Source organism: Natrix helvetica (assembly GCF_964273705.1).
Source record: "Natrix helvetica genome assembly, chromosome: 2".
In the NCBI taxonomy this organism is placed as follows: domain Eukaryota; kingdom Metazoa; phylum Chordata; class Lepidosauria; order Squamata; family Natricidae; genus Natrix; species Natrix helvetica.
In genome coordinates, this window is record NC_138552.1 from 145,368,056 (window position 1) to 145,391,754 (window position 23,699).

Below are 23,699 nucleotides of genomic sequence, written 5' to 3' on the forward strand. Positions count from 1 at the left end.
CCATAGTCCTCCTTCTGGGATCAAATACCTTTCAACCCATGGTTTCAAATGCCATCTTTAGAAACTATTCTAAAAATTAAAATCAGAACTGTATAACCTTTCGCTGGAGCTCAAATGTTTTGATGTTCTTGGAATGTGTGATACAAGAACGAGACCCGGAGAATCGCCTAACTTTCATAGTAGTTTCTAGGAATTATGAAAGGCTGACGTTAGCCCTTTGCAGTAGACCAGACTAGAAAACCAAAGTTATGAATGCTAAAACTACTTTTATTAAATGGTTACAATAACAGAATCTTGTATGTCCAAATGCACTTCACCATCTCCCTCTCTTTTTCTTGGTGATAACTAGGGAGAGTCAAGCTTGAGACATTTTCTCAAATTACATTTCTGTTTTGGACGCAAATTTCTATTATCTACTATTGCCTTGGTTGCAGCTCTTCCTTCTGTTTCTCAGGGTTATTCCTCCTGTCCATTACACCTGCAATGGAAAATGTTTGGCGCTGAGTTCTGTAAACATCTGGGTGAAGTCCCCATACATACTCTGAAGCTCCACTGAGAAATATTTGGTTATCAAATAACATTCATCACCTATTTAATTCCAGCACTAGCAGCTTAGTACCTGTGTAAAAGGAAACACATGAGAAGTCAAATGTTATAAATTTATTTAGGGACATTGATCTCAACCTTTCTGGAAGCTTATGAAGATTTCAAGCAGAAATTAATACACTCCCAACAAAACAGTTCAAACTTCCAATAAAACAACATTGAAAATATGTTTGTTCTCTATTTTTCGATTTGTTTGTTCGTTTAGCTTTCAGCTATGGGAACACCTTAGTGGGGTTAGCTTTTCAAAAGTTTTATCTTATGCTTCATTCCTCTGACATGAGCCTTTTTCTTTTTCCAAATGAAGGATGCAAATGAGGTAAGAATTAAGGCAAACCTAAGAAGTCATGCAAATGAAATACATTTATCTCCACTGACAATACAAGCACATGGCTGGATCAGATTCCTAAAGCTGCCCTCAGTCTGTCCACTACGACTATATAGCAGAATGGTGACATACTTGCTAATGAACAGTTACACTACCATGGGGAGTTCAGTGTCACTAACATTATCCAGTTTAAGAAGACATATAGCTAGCATCAGTAAAACTTGAACAATAAATAGTATAATTCACTGCAGCATGGTATCGCTGCATAGGCATCAGAGGAAAAAGGACTTATGAAATGACATTGCACACATCACAATGTGGCATAATTTTGTTTTATAATAGATATTTTTAAAATTCTTTAGCAATTGACATTCTCATGCACACAAGTGTTTCAAACACAAGAAGCAAGTCCATTGATAGATAGTCCAAGCAATTTTTGTTTGTTTTGTGAGTGTGTGTGTGTCTGTGTGTCTGTATGTCTGTATGTGTCTGTGTTGTATAGATAGCTGCAAACTGAATGGAACATTTAAACTTCTGTGCAGTCCATGAAAAGCATTTTATACAAGCTCATTTCTGAATGTCACATTGCAGGAGTAATACGATGGAAGGGTCGCTCTTTGCAGCTTCTTTGAATTCATCCAACGTGATCTGGTCATCGTTGTTCTTATCCATTTTGCTGAAAATCTTGTCTACTCGTTGCTCTGGTGTCAGACCATCTTCATTCATTTTCATCATTATTACAGTGCCCACCATTTTATAAATGGCCTTGAGAGAGAGAGAGAGAGAGAGAGAGAAAGAAAGAAAAGATGAATTTCATGAGATCTGGCAAAATGACTTGATCCATTGAAACAACTAAAGAGCGTTGCTGTAGTTCTGTACTAGGAGATCGAGTCAGCTGAGTTCAGTAGGGCTTATTCCCTGGGTAGCAAATATTGGATTGCACTTTAAGCATCAACTCTTGTCATCTGGCCTGATTTAAGCATGACAGTTAAATGCAGATCAAACAGAATGTTGAACATATGCTATCAGTGACAGTACAATACACCGTGAAAGTTGAAGTTACACCAAGAAGTTACACTTTCTGAATTTTTTTATTTTTATTTTTTGAAAATCTGCTGCGTTGCTTCCTTAAATTGGGGAGAACTTTACGCCAGCATGTTATTTAAAAAATGGGCCTGTACATTTGGGACTAATCTTCTAAATGTCTATGGAGATTCTCAGTCATCCAAGTCACGGTTGTCCAAAAGGTGCTTTTGCAAGACGCAGCTGGACTTTCTGGTTTTTCTTTGAAGGTGTTTTGCTTCTCATCCAAGAAGGTTCTTCAGCTCGAGCTGAAGAACCTTCTTGCATGAGAAGCAAAATGTCTTCAAAGAAAAACCAGAAAGTCCTGCTGCCTCTTGGAAAAAGCACTTTTGGGAGATTCACCCATATATTTACTTTTTTTTAACCTTGTGGGGCTGATTCTTGTCAGAAAGAAGCAAGCCATCAATAATAGGAATACAGGACAGATTCTGTCACCACATCAACAGTGTCACTGTTAGAATCATGTTCTTTCACCTCTCTAGCAGAAAATTAAATGATTCACTCAAGGATACTGCTGTATTGAGGCTTAGGTTTAGACCTGGGGTAAGGAAACTAGCCCTCCTTCTACTCATTCATGTGTAAGGATTTATTATTGCCCCAGCTGCCTACTTAGACAAAGACTTTGTGTTCCCCTTTTCAGCTGACATGCCAGTTCCAGGTAATCCTCGGTTAGTGACAGCACCAGGTATTCTATTACTATGCAGTCATAAAAGGCAACATCACATGACCATACCACTCAGCAGTGACAAGCCCAGACTCCCTGGTGCTGGTATTACAGAAATCCCAGGTAAGTGGTGTTGTGGCCCGCCAGCAGCCAGCAGAGCTGGCAGTAGAGTCGGACAATGAGAAGGTTGGGAGGAGCATGGGCCAGTCCTGGAGGCTGGGGAAGGCTTGGACGAGGGCTCTGCGTCAGAGGCAGAGACAGGGCCAAGGCCATCTGGCAGTGATCAGGTGCCTACAGAGCTAGACAGCAGTGAGGCAGAGGAACAGCTAGAACCTGTTCCCACTGTGCACATGCGCAGAGCTGCCAGAAGAAAAGAACAACTCAGAAATCAGGATTGACTTGGGAGTAAAGTCACAGGTGGAAGGTGATTGGCCCCTCCCATAGGAAATAAAAGAGGAGCGAAAGGGGAATTGTAGGAAACAATTCGTTCAGTCGGTTGTTAGATTAATTTCAGGAGTGTGAAAATCTGTCTGAATCTGAGAGATTCTGTGCCAAGAATCTTACATTTACCTTTTATGGCATAGTTTTCAGGACAAACCTTATCTCGTATAATCATTGTCCACAAAACTTTGCTTTCCTTACTGTGGCCCTCCAAATGTTGGGAGACTACAATATATAGTAGCCACAGCCAGCATGGGCCATGGCGAAGGATACTGAGAGATGCAATTCCACAGCCTTCATAGATGTACCCTATGGCACAGATTTAACTGTCAGCCATCACACTGACAGAATTGAACCTCCTGCTTACATAGTCCCAGGCTTTTATAGAGCCACACATTCTATTTCACCCCTGGCACATTTCTGCGATTTTTAATCATAAAACTTCCATCAAACATCACAAAGAAAAAAAAAAATCACCAAAGCAGAACATTTTGTTTCTTGCTCACATTAGAAAGCGATGGGATCCTGGAAGCTGCCTTACCTCTATAATTTCCAGCATCTCCACCCTGGTGATTTTCCCATCTCCATCTAAGTCGTACATATTGAAGGCCCAGTTTAATTTCTGTTCAAAGCTGCCCCTCGAAGTGATGGAGAGTGCGCAGATGAACTCTCTGAAGTCAATGGTGCCATCGCCATTCTTATCAAAGGTTCTGAAAGCATGTTGGGCAAACTTGGAAGCATCTCCATAGGGGAAAAACTACAACATTAAACAGGGAGAAAAGCATTAGCAGACCATATAAACCTCCGCTTTTCGTTTCTATATCCAATTTAAGGATGTATTTTAAGACTGAATCTGAGCACCTTGACCCGATAGAAATATTTGGCTTTCTTAGTATTCCCGTCTTTTGAACGATTTGATGCCATCATCACTCAAGTGACATTTATAAAATTATATTCAAGTCCAAGACTCTAGCCTTCGGTCCCTTTGAAGATGACATCTGGGCTTGAATTCTTCCAAGTGCCTGCAGAATTTATAATATTGTAAATCAGACTATATTAGCTATTTCCAGTTGCTGTCAAGAGTGTGCCAGGAAACCCGAGACATATTGGCCTTCAGGGCTTTCCTTTCTTCTTTCGTTTCTTGCTTTAGCTATGAATTCTAATAACCATGAAAATTGTCCATTTATTAAATGAAGACAAAGTATGTCTGCACGACCTTTCATAGCATTGAATTTCATGGATGCCTTTTTACCGTTAACCAGAGAATGAGCACATGCAGTTGTTGTTGTTGTTGTTATTAATATTATTTTGTAATTTTAGCTTATCTTGAATCGATTTCTCATTACTACATTTTTAATATCAGGAGCAACTGAAATCTTTGACATTATCTGTTTAATATTTAAGAATAGACTAGAATTGTTAAATCGGGTAATGGAAAGGCACACTCAGGCTTAGGCAACAACAGCTCTTTATTGTAACAGAACAAGTATGTACAATCCAGCGAAGGTTCAGTCTGACAGCAGCCCTTTTATAGGGAGCTGTCAGACCCTTCGTCCAATGAGATTAATCCTCTGTTCCCGCCGGAACAGAGGACCTTGGTGGAAACCATTATGACAGTTGCTAGTATCTAACACCCCTCCCCTCTTAGATGGAATCATCTGACTGGTAACGTAGTAATGCAGGCAGGCGGGCTTTTTGGTAGCTCTGCCAGACCTGCGCAGTTCAGTCAGAGGGTGTTCTTCGGACAGGTCGGACGGACCTGTTGGCTCTGCAGCTTCGCTTGGTGGAAGCTCCTGGAATCTTTCACAGGCCGCGGCTGGAGCTTCTAGAGACGTTTCACTCGGAGCTCGCTGCGGGCCTGCAACACAAGTAGCTAAGTATTCCGGTGTCTTCGGGTTTGAAGTGGCTGTGGAAGGAGTGACTTCATGTTCCTTTTGGGTAGGGCTTTGGCTAACTCGAGCAGGAGTTACCTCTGGCTGCCTAAGAGTGGAGTTGGAGAGGTGGCCACGGAGTTGGTCAACGTGCCTTCTCCAATTCCGACCGTCCTTGAGCTTTACTATGTAAGAGCGAGGCCCGGTGATGCCTATCACTGTGGCAGGAATCCACAGAGTTCCCCCAGCATAGTTGTGGGCATAAACTGAATCCCCTACGCTAAAATTCTGAATTTTGCTTGTTGAGTCTGGGGGCGATGCGGCAGAATAGTTTGGGTGTAGCCTGTCTAAGTGGGACTTAAGACAGCGACCCATGAAAAGCTCAAAAAGGCTTCTCCCCGTGGTAGCACTTGCCGTGATGTGTTGAATTAGAAGATAATGATCAATCCGTGTTTGCCAATCTCCCGGGCCCATCCTGGATAGGACCTCTTTTGCAGATCTCGCCATTCTCTCCGCCTGACCATTAGAGGCCGGGTGGAATGGCACAACCAGGGTATGTCTGATTCCCTGTGCTGCTAAGTAGGTCTCGAATTGCATGGATGTGAATTGGGGTCCGTTGTCAGAGACCAGGACATCGGGAAGGCCGTTTGTGGAGAAAGTACCGTAGTACCTTGATGACCGCTTCTGCCGTAGTGGAGGTCATGAGGACTACCTCTAGTCATTTTGAGTAGGCATCCACAACTACTAAGAATGTCTGGCCATGAACTGGGACAGCAAAATCTATGTGCACCCTAGACCATGGTGCTTGAGGTTGCTCCCACTCCTTAGCAGGCACCTCTGGGGGAGCTGGTCTGGACTCCTGGCACAGTGTGCAGGTAGCCACCCATTCTTCGACCTCCCTGTACATGTTAGGCTACCACACGTAACTCCTGGCCAAAGACTTCATCTTGACAATTCCAGGATGCCCTACGTGTAAAGCCTCTAATACTGCAACATACAGTTTGGGTGGAACAACAACCCGGTCCCCCCACAGCAAACAGCCATTAATAACAGACAATTCATCTCTCTTACAATAATACATTTTGAAATCAGACCCAACAGGCCCCTTGGGCCACCCCCCTCCACACCCAGTTCAAAACCTGTTTGATTGTGGAGTCTCTTGCAGAGTGGCGGGCAACGTCACTATACAAGATGAGACCAGTCTCTAAGCAGTCAATAAGAAGGACTGGTGTCTCGGGGGTAGGGTCTGCAAGTAGTTCTTCAGCGCTCTCTCTTTCAAAGCGTTGATACCGGTCACTTCTAGGCCCAGTGCTTCAAACCAGTCAAGCCCCAGGAGGCTCTGCAGGTCACTGCTGACCACCGTCACTGGGAGCTGGCCGCTGAAGTTTTTGAAATTCACCCGGAAGGTGCCCTGGCCCACAATGGGGACTTGGTTCACCTGGTAATTGCGAAGGTGGATGTCAGGGGCGCGTAGATGCTTCTTCTTCAGGCTAGGGATAGCCTGCTTTAGTGTAGACCACGGCATGATGGTCAATGATGACCCTGTGTCGATCTCCATCTTGCATGGAGAGCCCTCGATGAGGACTGTGACCTTCAGCTTTTTTGACCGCCTTGTGCGGACTTGGCCGATTGAGGTGTGGTAGGTGACTCTGGTGTCACCCTCTGAGCGCCGTGGTGGTGGCTGCCCTGCCCCTGGTTGGGCCTCTGCTGGCGGTTAGGTTGGCTTCTGGGCTGCTCGCTTCTGCAAACCTTGGCGATGTGCCCCTTTTGCTCGCAACGCTGGCATATAGCGTCATGGAAACGGTAAAACAATCTGGCATGGTCTCCTCTGCAGCTTGCGCAAGATGGGAAACGTGGTTTGAATTTGCACGCCGGCTTGGCACGGCTACTGCGCATGTGGCAGCTGTAATCTTCGCTTTCTGGGCGCTCGGCCTCTGTAGCCTTGCGATGTACGCATGCGTTCTTCCGGGCATCTTGTGGAGTGCTTTGGGGCTGTAGGGTTTCTGTGGACTTAACGGCAGATTCGGATGCCCTGGCTTCGTCCAAGGCAACCTGTAGAGTGAAATCAGATTTGGCAAGTAGTCTCTTCGGTAAATCAATGTCCCGCACACTGCATATGATGCGGTCTAGTATAAGTTCGTCTAGGTCTTGGAACTCGCAGTATGCTGCAGTCTTTCTTAGCGTCGCAACGTACTCGTTGATCGATTCACCTTCCTTCTGATTGCGAATATTAAATTCGTGCTGGCGGACGTGCTTAGATGGCTTGGGAGCGTAGTGTGTCTTCAGCGGCTGTTGGAGCACTGACCAAGTGACCGATTGTAGTGGCGTTGGCTCAGATAGGTCTTTGGCTAGTTGCCTTCCAATCCCATCCTCGTCGTGAGTGTTAGATCGGGTAATGGAAAGGCACACTCAGGCTTAGGCAACAACAGCTCTTTATTGTAATAGAACAAGTATGTACAATCCAACGAAGGTTCAGTCTGACAGCAGCCCTTTTATAGGGAGCTGTCAGACCCTTCATCCAATGAGATTAAACCTCTGTTCCCGCTGGAACAGAGGACCTTGGTGGAAACCATTATGTCAGTGCTAGTATCTAACAAGAATAGAATAGAATAGAGCACAGCACAGCAGAGTAGAATAATGGAATGGAATGAAAGAGAATAGAATAGAATCTTTATTGTCATGGTAAATTACACTAATCAGTATACATTAAAATGAAATTTCATTGCATTCAGCTCTCAAAAGATTACCATTGTACATATACCCACATACACATTCTTATATAACACAAAGAAACATCACAATCTAATTTGAATGTATACATAGGCATGGTGAGATAAAAGACTCCTGCGAGTTTACAAGACTGATGGCATAAGGAACAAAGCTGTTACAGAATCTAATAGTCCTGCTGTAGATACCTCGAAATCTCCTCCCAGAGGTTGATATTTATGGAAAGTATTTCTTTTAAAATTTAAGCAGAATTTCTGTTGCTAAGCAAGCTGGTTGTTAGGCAAGTTGCGCCCTATTTTCCCACCTTTTTTGCTACGTTAAATGAACCATGTGGTTCTTAAGCGTATCCACTGACTCACTCACTGACTTTGCCCATCAGAAGCTGGCTGGGAAGGACCCAAATGGTATTCACATGACCTCAGGACACTGCAACCATCATAAATCTACCCGACGATCGTAAATGTGAGGACCGGTTGTTAAGTCATCTTTTTCAGCACCATTGTAACAGTTGCTAAATGAATGGTTGTAAGTCGAGGATTATCTGATAGAGTGATCTTTTCTCATGAGCCATCTAGAAGGCCCACGAATCCACACATTCATCTTAAAAAGAAATGGATAAACTTTCTTGTACTTAGGGAGCCGACTGAAACAGCATGTCACACAGAATCAAGGGCAAAGTTGGAATTGCTCAGCTATGTTTCTGAGAGAAAAAAAGTGTATTTCAGATTTCCATGGAACTCTATTTCCACCCGAAGACACCTTCCTTCTGGCTGATAATGGGAAGCCAACACTCTACCTTCTTGCTGAGATGTGAAAACAGCAGGAGTAGTCCTGAGGTATTTAACATCTCATCCCTGACTCGGTCTACAAGTTGAAATTGTTTCGGACACGAAAGTTTTCTCCTCAGCTTTTAACACAAAACGAAAGCTTTGAAATACAGCGAAACACCATGGAAACAGCTGCATGTAATTCTACACTTTTCCTAACTTTGGCTTTGTTAGATCTTTAAGTGGAAGAAAACTAAGACATTGTTTTTTTTCTCTCTTTTTCTCAACAATTTCCAGCCTGTCACAGCCTGTCTGCTCTCTCAGTCATAAAAGAGGCCAGAAAAGACTCCTTTCTTATTACTAAAAAGTAAGAAAAGTAAAAATGTCTGATTGATTTTAAACGGCTATCTACAGTCAATTAACCAAAAGAAAGCTCAGCTTATTAAGAGCAGTTAGAAACTGCATACAGGTTTAAATACTTCTGCTTATTTCAACTGAAATTATAGTGAGGACACCAGATAAGAAACCATTGACTCTCAAGCTATGCTGCAATGAAAATCTTGCCCTTCGGTAATACAGGTAGTCCTCGAGTTAGGACCACAATTGAACCCAAAATATATATTGTGGAGTGAAACATTTATTAAGTGAGTTTTGCCCCTTTTATAACTTTTCTGGCCATAGTTGTTAAGTAAATCGCTGCATTCGTTAAGTTAGTAACATGGTTATTACCAGTAAGTGAATCTGGCTTCCCCATTGACTTTGCTTGGAAGAAGGTCACAAAAGCTGAACACATGACCCCAAGACATTGCAACAGTCATAAATAGGAATCAGCTGCCACTATCGGCCAAACCGGTAGTAGTTTGGCGGCCTGGGTCACTGGAACCGGCAGCAAGCCAGGCCTGCCACATCCCGCAAACCGGTTCTCATACGGTGCTGCCATCTTGATTTTTGCTTTTGCGCATGCGCAGAACAATTTTCAATTGCAGAAATGTAATTATTTTTCTTTTTTTAACCTTTTGCGCATGCACAGACCTAATTTTGTGCAAATGTGCACATACATGCAGCGCGCATCTGGCGTGCGCGTGAGTGAAGTGAGCACATGTGCGAACATTTTTTGCGTGCACCGAACCGACAGTAATGCCAGGAGCAACCCTCTTCTGATCTGAATGTTGATCATGTGACCACGGGGATATTGCAAGGGTCGTAAGTGTGATCAGTCCCTTTTTTCAGTCACGTAACTTTGAACGGTCACTAAATGAACTGTTGTAAATCAAGGACTATCTATAATTGGAATTTTTTTTTAAAAGGCAACCTCTTTTTCTAAGGCCAGATCCTGAAGATGAAACTCAAATACTTTGGACACCTAATGAGAAGGAAGGACTCATTGGAGAAGAGCCTAATGCTGGGAAAGATGGAGGGCAAAAGAAGAAGGGGATGACAGAGAATGAGGTGGCTGGATGGAGTCACCGAAGCAGTAGGCATGAGCTTAAATGGGGTTGCAACAGGTCGGACACAACTTCGCAACTAACAACAACAAGTTTTCCCAAAGTTAACTTGCGAGCAAAGGAACAGTATTTATGAGGGTTACATCTGAAAGAATAAAACGCTTCCCCCATCAACTCCCCACTCTCTGGTTCCAATAGAAATTACTCAAGAGAGTTCTTCTACCTGCATTCTAGCAGCAAGGAAATGAAAAGACAACATAATGTGAGGAGAAAAAAAAGTCTGTTTTTTAAAAATCTGCTTTTAAATTTCATATTCAAACTTGTCTTTTTAAATCACGGTCTGAAAACCACAGGAAAATTATAATGCAAATGTTTTCTTCGCATCTGCTTTTTCTGTCAGAGACTTCTTTTAAAAAATATCATTTCTGAATGATTTTTAGAGGTGCTTTTAGGACAGAGAGACGCGGTTTTTCATCATACAGACATTCATATCAGATTCTCAACCCATAAGGGCTGCCTTTGAAAGTGACATTGCACACCGACACCAACATCACAAGATCTCCCTCTCCCCTTCCTTCCTTTTGCCGCCACCACAGTGATATAAACAATGCAACAACATCAGACAGAATCACCCTGATTTCCTTAGGAAGCTTTCGAAAGCACCAAAATCTGCTGTATGAAAATAGAGTTTGGCTGCTGTGTGACCCTCTTATTTATTTGGCTTTTATGTTGTTTTGTTCTGCAGCAGAACCTAAACTCCAGCACTACGGGATGATACAAAAACACAAGAAATGAGCAATCAATTAATGATTTTTTTAAAAAAAAAATCAGTAATTTGTAACTAGCAAAATCCTCCAGGAGATGGGAAGGCGGCTTTTGATGTGGCAAGGTTTTCCTGCTGTTTGAGAGAGACAATTATCTACCTTTACTGTGTGTGGTGCAGTCTTCTGGCTCTCTTGAAAAGCTGCTCTCATGGAGAGAGGATTCCTTGGGCAATGAGAAGGGTCTGCCCTACATTGAAAAGGGAGGAGGAAACTCAACCAATATACAGTCCCCTCAACCAATATACAGTCCCCTGCCCTATTTTTATCCCGGTGTGAGCTGTTCTTCCAGCTGAATAAAAATCAGGATTCATCATACTGGTGCTAATGGTTACGGTGCTATAACGATCAGATGTCTATCAGTGGTTGGGACCATAAAGAGGTCTATAATCACTTCAATGTCTTGCAAGGGGAGAGCGTTTCTGAGGAAATTATGCAAAAGAATCTGCTCTCTCTTTCTGAAAATTTCTGCAAAAGGAAAGAATCCTGGAACAAAATGTGGTCTCTACCGGGCCACTTTGGAACAAGGAACCAACCATGTTCAAATTCAAAGATTCTTCTCTGGGGTTGGAGTAGAGTGTTTGCTCTCTTGGCTTTAGATTATTCTTGAATTATAACAATAATGACCTAAGTAATTATTACTGCCATGTAAAAAAAAAAAAAGGGGGGGGGACAGGGCTTGGATTATGAGGTAAATTATTGTCACCTTGTATTTCTTGACTCCCTCCTGGGGATCACTCCAATGGACAATACATCCTGAATAGGCGAATCTTCCATCAGCATTGCCTATTGCCTTTTGCTGCTCATTAACTGAATAAATATTATTTATTCATTGATATTGCTAGGCTTTTTTTTTGTTAGTCTTCTGTAATTCTTAATGCTGTTGCAATACCAACTCATATCACTCTGGATGCATGGCTGTCATGTAAACTGTTCGGGTGAATGGTATAAATTTTATTAATAAACAAATGCATCTGTAGGACCACAGTACCTGGAGTGATCTAAGTTTCACACTTCTGGCTTAGAATATCAGACAATATTGATGAGACTCAGATTTGGCTCTGAAGTTCACTCCACATTGTTTGTCTCTGTCTATTTGTCTGTCAGCCTGCCCATCCATCCATCCATCCTCTCTCTCTTTCTCTCTTTACTATCATTATCTCTATCTATCTACTGTATCTATTATATCTATCTATCTATCTATCATCTATCTATCTATCTATCTATCTATCTCTATCTATCTATCTATCTATCTATCTATCATCTATCTATCATCTCTATCTCTCTTTTTATCTATCTATCTATCTATCTATCATCTATCTATCTATCATCTATCTATCTATCTATCTATCTATCTATCTATCTATCTATCTATCTATCTATCTATCTATCTATCTATCTATCTACTGTATCTACTATATCATCTACCTACCTACCTACCTACCTACCTACCTACCTACCTACCTACCTATCTATCTATCTATCATCTGACCATCCATCCATCCATCCATCCATCCATCCATCCATATATCTGGCTATCATCTATGTCTGTCCGTCTGTCCGTCCATCCGTCCGTCCATCCTCTATTTGTCAGTTGTAACTATTTAGACTAAACCCTTCACTGGATGGTATAAAGTAGGATGGATGACTAGCCATATAAAATATTCTGAATGTCACGGATAGAAGTGCAATATAAACAAACAGGGAAACCAAATCCATTAGGAAGTGGTCTGCATCGGCTTGTACAGGGGAGGGGAGGGACTTTTCCAAGGCATCCATTTCCGCCACCTTCTGCATCATCTAAAAAGAAAAGCTGAATTCCCCCACAGGGATTCAAGCAACATGAAAATTAGTTCAGTGTACAATGTACTGTGAGCACGGGAGGGAAGCAGAAGGAGGTTAGAACAGAATCTCCCACTCTTCTCTACATGCCTCCTGACAAATGGTTTTAAAACTGCATCTGTTATTCATAGTTTCAGGTGTAATGAAAACAAATGTATGAGGTTAGTGCAAGTTGCTTGCATGTCCACACACACACTTTCCCTAGCCCTTGTTTTTCTACACATATGGACGCACTCAGAATTCCATCTCTGAACTGAATATAATTGCCAAGTCCTTAAGTCAACCAAGGCCGTCGGAGATCTTTTTCTGCGGTTGCCTCGCAAAAAGAGGTAGAGCAGGACTCATGGCAAGCTTGTGCTCCTTTGTTTAAGCATCAAGTTGTGCTGTAGGATAGGCCCCCCCACAAGGCTCTTGGAAAGCTAAACAAGACAATTTTTTCCACTAGAAAAGCACCATTGGAACCAGCTCTCCTTAGCCAAATTGTCTTTCTAGGATTCTTGGGCTCAAGAGTGTCTTAGAGTAGGTGGTTCTCTTACCTTACCTTCTCCTCCAAAGCCCCCATCTCAGCTGAGAGTGACAAGCGTTTGCCTATTTATTACTTCCATGTACGTGGCTGGAATCTGATGTAATTGTGGCTTTAAATAAAGTTCTAACCTGCAGGAATAAATCTCTTGATTCACACTGATGGAGAATTAGTTATTAACCAGCAGGAAATGAATTGATTTTGAATTACAGTGTTCTCTAATTAGATCTGAACAATGAGAAGTTAAAGGCAGTCACAGCAGTTCCACCGGCCAGCATATTGGCAATCTTGCCCTTATGCAATGCTAACTACAGCCCCACTGGGCATTATTGCTGAAATAATTACTCTGATATGACGTCAGCTGGGGAGGCGGGTAGATCCATGCAACTTGATAATTGATTTTCTTCCAACACAAGACTCTACACACTGAATGTCTTTGTTACAAAAATTATATTGAAGCCTATCAGAGAAGTAAATAGATTAGAATCCTAGGTTCGTGCCATCAGAGGAGAGGCCAGGAACGCATTTGATCCAATGCTTAGAAGATTTTAATTTTATTACTAAATCCTATTTGCTTCATGACAGATATTCAGAACTAAAGATGCGGAATTTGCTAAAGTCACTAAACTTTAACTCTCAGCCTCCTACCCTACTGTCTACCTGACTGGTGTCACTGTGAAGTGTGGTTTGGCAAAATCTACTGCGCTACAAATGCTCCACCTCTAAAGTCATGATAATTGTGGAAAGCTAGTCATGTTGGTTGGAAAAGGATAGGAATTTAATCCAACTACTATATATGGAAGACATCAGGTAGCAGAAAGGTGTTCTTCAACTGACAATAATTCTCCAAGAATACAATAAGCTCCTATTTTTCTCTACCTGCTATTTACCATCCTTTTACCTGGAAATACCTGAGACTATCTTTATTTTCTGGATTTTTGTTTGTTTTTGAATTACGTGTTTAATAGGGAAGATATTTTTGTTAGAATTACTTGTTGGCAAGCCACTTTGAGTCTTGGGATAAGTTGAAATAAATAGGATGGTTTTTGCTATTGAACTACCATGAAATCAGGGAGCCGGTGCGAACTGGTAGCAACCCACCTCTGATATAGCCGCCTACTTGCTCATAGTGACTCTAGGCGGCTTACAGATAATTAAAATACAGCGAAGAAATAATAATAATAAAATAACCGCCCATCCCACTCAGCGACAACACACACTCAAATCAACTATTTAACGGGCTCCATTCCCACTCTGGGTTTCCCGGGCCCACTGGTAAAACCACATCTTCAGGGTCTTACAAAAGAGTGTCAGAATGGTGTTTTGCTTTGTTTTCTGGTGTCCCTGCATGGAACAGCACACTTCGCTCTTAAAGGGAAGCAAGCCTATACAACACATTGGATACTGTGCATTTTAACACCTGTAATGGCAGATCATGAAAAGTTCATTTGAGTATATGTAACAGTGCAATATTATGGTTGAAGAGGGGAAGGAAGGAAGGAAGGAAGGAAGGAAGGAAGGAAGGAAGGAAGGAAGGAAGGAAGGAAGGAAGGAAGGAAGGAAAGAAGACATTTTATCTTTTTTTAAAAAGAAGATGAACATCTAGGACAGGGGTGTCCAAACTTGGGAACTTTAAGACTTGTGGACTTCAACTCCCAGAATTCCCCAGCCAGCATGGCTGGCTGGGGAATTCTGGGAGTTGAAGTCCACAAGTCTTAAAGTTCCCATGTTTGGACACCCCTGATCTAGGAGTTCTTACCAAATTTTTCTACTCCCTGCCTCTGCATCTGCCGATGAAGGATGTTGATTCAATATCCTTTCTATAAATAGTTGTACTCTTCTAAAATGGCATTATGGAGAACCATTTATCTGCTATTTTTTATTCTGAGGCCTACTGTATCAATCACATTTGGGCAACTCTGCCTTAGTTGCCCATGAGTGGGCTGATCCTCCCATGACTGGACTATCTGCACTTCAGTACTTATTTACCCGGATATAAGCTATGCTGAATTTCACTGGGATTTACCTTCCTAAGGAGATATATAAGATACTGTATGTAAGATGTTTGAAAATAATATGCATCCTTCCCAGTAGTGGGATTCAATTTTTTTTACTACTGGTTCTGTGGGCGTGGCTTGGTGAGCATGGCTTGGTAGGCGTGGCAGAGGAAGGATATTGTAAAATCTCCATTCCCTCCCCACTCCAGAGGAAGGTTACTGCAAAATCCCCATATCCTCCCAACCAGCTGGGATTCGGGAGGCAGAGAATAGATGGGGACAGGGCCAGTCAGAGGGGGTAATTACCAGTTCTCCGAACTACTCAAAATTACTGCTATCAGTTCTCCAGAACTGGTCAGAAGCTGCTAAATACCATCTCTGATCCATCCCATCCTGAATAAATAGATCAAATTGTATTTTCAGGCTGCATCATAAACCCTGTGTTTCCCTTCACTGTTTCATTTCCTGAAGCCTCAAGCTTACATAGAATATTTACATCTCGCCTGGACTACTGCAATGCTCTCTACATGGGGCTTCCCTTGGGACGCATCCGGAGACTGCAGCTAGTTCAGAACGCAGCCGCGCGGGTTATTATGGGGAGTACACGTTACTCCCACGTAACACCTCTCCTGCGCGAGCTGCACTGGCTACCTGTGGCCTTTCGGGTGCGTTTCAAGGTATTGATCACCATCTTTAAAGCGCTCCATGGCACAGGACCTAGTTATCTGCAGGATCGCATCCTACCACACTCGTCCCTGCGACCTATCCGCTCACACAGGGAGGGGCTCCTCCTGGTGCCGTCCGCTAGGCAATGCCAGCGGGCGACACCTAGGAGTAGGTCCTTCTCTGTGATGGGCCCAACCCTCTGGAACGACCTCCCCCCTGACATTCGAACTACCACCGACCTCCGTTCCTTCCGTCAAAAGTTAAAGACTCACCTATTTCAATCAGCTGGCCTGGCACTTTCTTAGTTTTACCTCCCGGGGATTTATTTTAATTGGGTTTGGGGTTTTAATTGGGATGTTTTTAGGTATTTATTTCTTGTACAGTCTATCTCCCCCTCTAAATGTATTTTAAATGTATTTTATTGTTATGACTGTATTTTATTTGCATTGACTGTACACCGCCCCGAGTCCCTTTTTGGGAGAGGGGGCGGTCTAAAAATCTAAGAAATAAATAAATAAATAAATAAATAAATCTTGTCAAGGAGAAATTTATTTGTTTTATTTATAGATACCACAAAGCCCAGATCAAGAGAGGCCTCAAAATGATTGTTTTCATAAACAATCTTTCTGATAGGCGCCAGAAAATACTCTCAGTTGATGTAAGATGCTCAACTACCTAATCACTATATTCTTTTTATTAGGGATGCTACTGATGCTTAAGAAATAAATATTGGTTTAATGCTAATCTCATATCAGTTTGCTATTTTCAACTTACAGTAAAAATGGAAACCAAAAAGAATAAAGTCAAGATTTTCTAGGTGTGAGCAAAGTGATAACATGCTTTGGATTAAAGAGAAAGGAATACACAAAAATGAGCTTATCAAAAAATTCAGATCCATATATACAAATTCACAAAGTAGAATTTCAATTGTGCATCAATTGAATTTTTTTAGCTTTCTCCTCTCTAAAAATCAGGTTATTAGGGCTATTTATTAACTGTTATAGCAAAGTGCAATAAATCACCAGTAGAGACTTAACAATTTTTCTGAGCCTTACCTGAATGGCAGCTGAGACAGAGAACAGTGGCCTACAGGAATAAATTATTCATTCCATACGTCCTTTCATCTTAGTCAATAAAACTCATTGTACATTTTCTGGCCGTATGATATAATGAATGATTACCTCTGCTTCAACTTATTATTTCTGTACTGTTAGGTTCCTTAATGCAGCAAATATGGCAGTGATAATCCATTTTTGCTCCCAATAGCCTGGATTAAAAGAAATACTTGTACATGTGAAAGGTTTTGTATGGCATATATTCATTCAAGGTTAATCTTTTGTGAGAAAGATCAGGAAGATAATTCCTAAGAGATTTCTGAATACAATTACCTAGGTCAGTGGTCGGCAAACCGCGGCTCGTGAGCCACATGCAGCTCTTTAGTCCCTTGAGTGTGGCTCTTCCGCCACCGCTGCGCCACCTCACGTTCCTTGTCTTCCAGCCACGGCCCCACTCCATGGAAAACATAGGACCAAAGCCCCTCTCCCAACTGGCCCTTCCTCCCTCGAAGGGCTTCGGAGGGAAGTTTCCGCAGAAGCCCAGGCGAGTGGGAACAAACTGTGTGCGCGCGCCTATGTTTTCCACAGCGTGGAGTAGCAGTGAGGCTCTGCGCGGCCGGCGTTGATTCCGGAGGCCATCTGGGAAGACAAAGAACGCAAGGGGGACCCCCCCCCGCGGATGGCCTCCGGAGTCATCGCCAGCCGCACAGAGCCTCGCCACTACTCCACGCAGTATTTTGTGGACAGACACAGACAGACAGACAGACAGAGGCACAGAGAGAGAGAGAGAGAGAGAGAGAGAGAGAGAGAGAGAGAGAGAGAGGAGGAGGAGGGAATCAGAGAGAGACTGACAGACACACAGAGAGAGACAGTGAGGGGGAGGGAGGAAGAGACAGACAGACAGAGACACACACAGAGAGAGACACACACAGAGTGATTAAGTGAGTGAGTGAGAGACAATTGGCCATGCTCACCTGGTCACATGACCACCGAGTCACTCCCACAAAACAGGCCACACCTTCTTTTCGCTCTCAAAAGAAATTTCAATCCTTTTACTGTTGATATTTGGCTCTGTTGACTAATGAGTTTGCCAACCACTGACCTAGATATTCAGGAGTAATGGTTCCTATGAAATATTAATGCAGTCATACAATGAGAGAAGCAAGGGTTCCCTAAGCTTAAAATTATCCTAGTTTTTAAAGACAGCATCTTGAAATCTAGGGGTGGGCTGCTGGGGGTTTGGAGGGGTTCGGGAGAACCTCTAGCTAAGATTATGTGCAGTTTGGAGAACCCCCCAAATCCCACTCCTGGCTGGCCCCGCCCACCCCTCCCAGATGTCCTCACACGTCCACGTCCACCATGGCCATGTCCACCCAGCAACCGGGCAGAGAACCCTTTGCTAGAATTTTTGAAGGCCACCACTGTTGAAATCTACTTGGAAGCTTCAACTGGTCCAGAATATAGCAACATGACCTGGGATATGCTCTCGTGATATCAACATACCAACTCCATAACATGCTATGCAAGTTGTACTGGTACCCAGAATGCTTCTAGATGTAACGCAAGGTGCTTGATTTCATGATTAATAAAACCCTCCAAGGTGTAGCACCAGGTTATTTATGGGACCATCTATCTTCCATGGCTTCTACCCTGTGGAATGAACTTCCCCTCGAGTTCCGTGTGACTTCCACCCTGATGGCATTCCCATAAAGCCTTGAAGTCCTGGCTGCTCTCTTAGGCCTTGGATTAAGGTGGACAGGCCCCCATATTTTGTCTAAAGTAAACAGCCTCCAGAGCCTGGGGAGGGCGAAAAATGCCTCCCTGCTGTGGTACAGGAGGCTGACTAGGCCACACCCACCATAGCCATGCCCACCCAGCAATGGGGCAGCAAACCCATTGCTGCAATTTTTGAAGTCCACCCCTGACTAAGGATCCCACAATTTGTAGCTCAACCCTGAGCTACAAATATTCTCTTCCAGCGAAACCTTACTATTTCTCACAAGTCTATCCCACCTCTGAAGAGAACCAGGCTGGGAAAGAATGATTTAACACAACATTTATTCTTCCCCCCCCCCCTCTCAGATCTACTTTCCATTTTAAAAAATCATGGAACACCCTAATAGAGCTTTCCCTTGTATGGCTGAAATTTTATCTATATTTAACATATTAAAAAAAATCAAAATTGATAGATTTGCTGCCACTGCTTCTTCTCACGACTGTTTGATGGATTTTCATACTGTATTATTTTTCAACATAGATTGCCAAATAATTTTGATTTTGTGGACCTTTGAGGGGGTTTTGGGGAATTCTTAGGGCCAGACTTTAAGAAACCCTAATCTAAGGAATGAAATGGTCTAATCTTAAATTTTGATATCGTGGGTAGACAACTGTGGTAGATATTAAATTATGCTTAATCCAGAGCAATGTTTCTCAACCTTGGCGACTTGAAGTCCTGTGGACTTCAACTCCCAGAATTCCCCAGCCAGCTGGCTGGGGAATTCTGGGAGTTGAAGTCCACAGGACTTCAAGTCGCCAAGGTTGAGAAACACTGATCCAGAGTCTTTCCCAGCCTGCAATGTATTCTCCTCAGCCATCTTTTTACAATGTCAAGCGTTACTGCCATGCCAGGTTTCATGCAATTTATAATCAGCTGCCATCTGTAAGGTTTCCTAGGTACAGAATTTTGATTGCTGCCAAAGGGGGAAATTGGGGAAGAAGTGACATTTATGTATTGTGAGATCACATGAGAGACTGGAGTAAACAACTTAACCTTCAGGCAGAACGAAAGCAAATGCATGGTTCACTTCCCTCGCTAAATGAAAACAACGAGGCAACGAAAAGATGAAAAGCTTTTGTACTAGCCTGCCATAGATACAAGGTAGTCCTCAATTTATAACCTTAATAGGGACTGGAAAATCTAAGCCGTATGACCGTCAAATGAGGCATCTCGTGGCCACATCTGATTGTTATGTTCATTTTTATTTGCTGTGGTTGATAAGCAAATCATCCACAGTTGTTAAGTGAGGCATCATGTGCGGTTGTGACTTGTGACCTCCTGCTGGCTTCTCCTCTGGCTTGGTTTGTTGGAACCTGACTGGGAAGGTTGCAAATGACAATCGCGCAAGATACTGCGACTGTTGTGTGAACCAGTTGTCAAGTGCCAAGATCATGATCTGGGACGGCTGCGACAGTGGTAAAGGGGGAGGTCAGATCACAAGTCCCTTTTTTTCAACACCTTTGAATGGCCGCTAACAAACGGTTATTAAGTGAGGATTAGCTGTATGGTGGCTTAATATACATGTTTTAGAGCAGGGGATCCCGCACTCTTCAGGTCATCAACCCATTCAAGATGTTTCAGATTGTTCACCAATCCTCAGATATTATATGAAAATAACTTAATAAATACCACTAATAGTACTATGAATAATACAGTCAATAGTTCCATTTATCCTTGAGGGTTCATATTAATCACTTTGAAGCACCGTGTTTTAGAAGAATGCTACAAACCTGGGTTCTAAATTCGTGGTGTTGTGTGAATCTTCAATTGTTCCTTTTTTCTTCCAGCTTTCTTCCTTTCTTCACCTTTTCTCTCTTGTGTTGCACTCTCTCTCTTTCTCTCTCTCTCATACACACACACACGCACATACACACAAACGCATACAGAGACACCTTTCTTTTTCTTTCTCTGCTTCCCGTTCAGGAGGCTGAAGGTCTGAAACAGTAGCCTCAGGCAGCAGATGCTGGGGTGTGCAGCAGCTGTGAAGTGGAGGACAGAGCTGTCCCAAGATTCAGCTGACAGTCTGCTAAAGCAACATCAAGCTACAGCTTTGATTTTTGCCGCTGGCAGAAAATTAATTCGGGACAGCTTTGGCTGGCTAGGTTTCAAGGAAGAAAAGTGAGACTTCCAGGGAGAAATGGATCCTGCTAAGTATTGTATTTGTTTGGCTTGAAAGAAATTATTATTATTTTCTAAATGTCAAGATGTTATTTTGTTGAAGGACAGCAGCAAAAGATTATTAGCACGGCAGAATTAATTTTTTAAATAACACAGGTTTGCCATTTTGAATGGCAAATGATGCTCTTTGTGTGTCACTTGCCCTAGATTAAGATGGCCCTGACGTTATTGGCTTTCCAAAAAGCCAGAAAGATTTTTTCCCCCCTTCTGACACGGGCCAGGTTGTTAGCTGAGCCCAATATGTGTTTTTTGGTTTGGTGAGTTGCTCACAAGATGCCTCAATTACTGACTTACGCTTGGTTTCTAATTGTAGTTTTGTCTTGTTTTATATTGATTTTATAGCATGGTGTTCTTTTGTGCACTATTTGTTCACTGACCAAGACTCATTTGCTTAAGTAAAATGGCCATGTAAATTCTCTAAACAAATAACTTGTATGAATGATTTTATTACCAAAAGCCGATTTTCTAGATTTCACAGTGAGGGAAATATATCAAAGTTGCTCCTGCTACTTTATCATAAATACAGAAAAAAATTGATATAATAATTAAAAACATGTTTATACAACCATCATCAAATGTGATTCTAAGAACAGAGAACTATATCTCTAAAAATGCCTACAATTTCAACTAAACTAAACACAGCTAATTTTTTCTCCAAAACCTGGAATATGATTAATTCACAGCAGGACCTTTTTAGTGACTGCCCCCTTTTTGTACAATGGTTTGTTATGTGAAACTTGTATAGCTCTCCTGCTAGATATCTACCCTGTTTCCCTGAAAATAAGCCCTCCCCAAATAATAAGCCCAATCAGGCTTTTGAGCACATGTGCTAAAATAAATCCTCCCAAAAAAATATTGCAACACAGCAGCAGCCTTGAGGTGACCACGCTCGCCACTTCCTGCACCTCAAAAACAATAAGAGCTCCCCGAAAATAAGGCCAAGCGCTTACTTCGGGGGTCGAAAGAAAATAAGACCCTGTCTTATTTTGGGGAAAACACAATATCTGTCATGAGTGTAAAAAGGAGAACTGACCTTTTCCATGACTTTTGCTGCTTTAAAAAAAATATTAATGTCTTATTGACTCTCCCCTTTCTTGATTGAGGTTTTAAATTTGTAGACTATATTTTCAAATTTGCTTTTAGTTGTTACTGGATATCAGTCATATATAACTAAGCAATGCTGTAATAAGCAGAAATGCATACAATGCTGTAATAAGCAGAAATTACAATTTCAATTTATATAATTTGTTTCCACTATTACTGTCATTAAATAGATTCTCTCTTAATAAGTCACACATGCACTTGTTTTGAGATTTAAAGAAGTTTAGCTTAGCAATGATCTAATTAAGACTAAGTATCTAGATTTAAACCAATATATTAACACTATTTTTATTTTTATTTATTTCTTGGATTTCTAAACCGCCCCCTCTCCCAAAAAGGGACTCGGGGCGGTGTACAGTCAAATGCAGATAAAAATACAATAATATAAAACAGTTAAATACATTTGGATGGAGGAGGCTTATGGGGCTTAAGAGGCTTACCTGTGACTATTGGATAAAGCAAGCAATTCAGGCTGGTCATTTAGGTCTGTGGAAATCTCTTTAAACTCATCCCCTGATACTAAATGTCACTGTGTTCTCTTATAGGAAAAAACGGACAATTAGACATGAATCATCTCCTAGAAATATATCTGAAATATTCAGGGAAAATAGTACATGGTATGGATGCAAAAGACTTGAAGTGTATTCCCAACCATCCCAAGTCTTGTGCTGGGAAAAGTTCCAGGTTAAAATTGGAAAACAACTGTCAGTCGGTTTACAGGCAATCAGGGTGGTAGATAGCCATCTTGCGTTGAAAGATGTCATGATATGACAAATTCCTATATCCTGTACAGACGGTCCTCGACTTACAACCGCCCTTGAGCCCAAAATTTGTTGCTAGGTGAGAAATTCTGAAATGAATTTTGATCCCATTTTACGACCTTGTCCGTTACAGTTGTAAAATGAATCGCTGCAGTACTTAAATTGGTGACATAATAGTTAAGGAAATTAGGCTTCCCCATTGACTTTGCAAAAGGAACCACACGACTCCAGGAAACAGCATCTGACATCAATATGAATCAGTGTCCATGATTGTGGGGCTGCTGCAGTGGTTGTAAGTGTAAAAAATACTCATAAGTCATTTTTTTCAGTTGGAACCTTAAATGGTCACTAAACAAGCTGTTGTAAGTTGAAGACTTCCTGTATGCCAAAATGATGCTAGGTATCCAGTGCCTCTGACTTTCAGTTAGAATGGTGGGTTGATGGCTTCAAACCAGTGGTGAAATTCATTTTTTTTTTACTACGGGTTCTGTGGGCTTGGCTTTGTGGGTGTGGCAGGGGAAGGATACCGCAAAATCTCCATTCCCATCCCACTCCAGGGGAAGGATACTGCAAAATCTCCATTCACACTTCACTCTGGGACCAGCCAGAGGCAGGTTCTCTGAACCTGTCAGAACCTGCTGAATTTCACCCCTGCTTCAGACTAAAGTCTATTTGCTCTGGAGTTTATTTATTTATTTATATTTATTTAGTTTGTCACTCATGTACAAGTTAACAGTAATATGAATAAACATGAATAAGAACACAGGAAATGGGTACAAATAAATGGGGACAGTAGGACAGGGACTTTAGGCACTCTAGTGCACATATGCATAGCCCTACTGACCTCTTAGGAATGGGGTGAGGTCAACAGTAGACAGTTAAAGGTTAAAGTTATTTAACCTTAAAGTTATTGGACTACACAACAGCATCTTCTGTCTGATTAAAGACATTAAGCGTCACCAAGGAGCATAGGAAGAATTACGTGAAGTTGTTTCACATTAAAAACAAGACGTGATGGAATAATTGTTGGTAGCTAAAATGTTGGTAGC

General features: G+C 42.0%; 1 protein-coding gene across 1 annotated transcript in view; it reads right to left on the reverse strand.

The window, feature by feature from the left end:
* Positions 1 to 246: 246 nt before the first annotated feature.
* VSNL1 (visinin like 1) overlaps positions 247 to 23,699 on the reverse strand; it is a 127,888-nt gene continuing 104,435 nt past the window's right edge. The window contains exons 3-4 of the mRNA XM_081945741.1: positions 3,661 to 3,876; positions 247 to 1,696 (exon numbers count right to left, since the gene is read on the reverse strand). Of these exons, the coding sequence (XP_081801867.1) occupies positions 1,499 to 1,696; positions 3,661 to 3,876 (414 nt within the window). The 3' untranslated portion in view covers positions 247 to 1,498. The remainder of the gene's footprint in view (positions 1,697 to 3,660; positions 3,877 to 23,699) is intronic.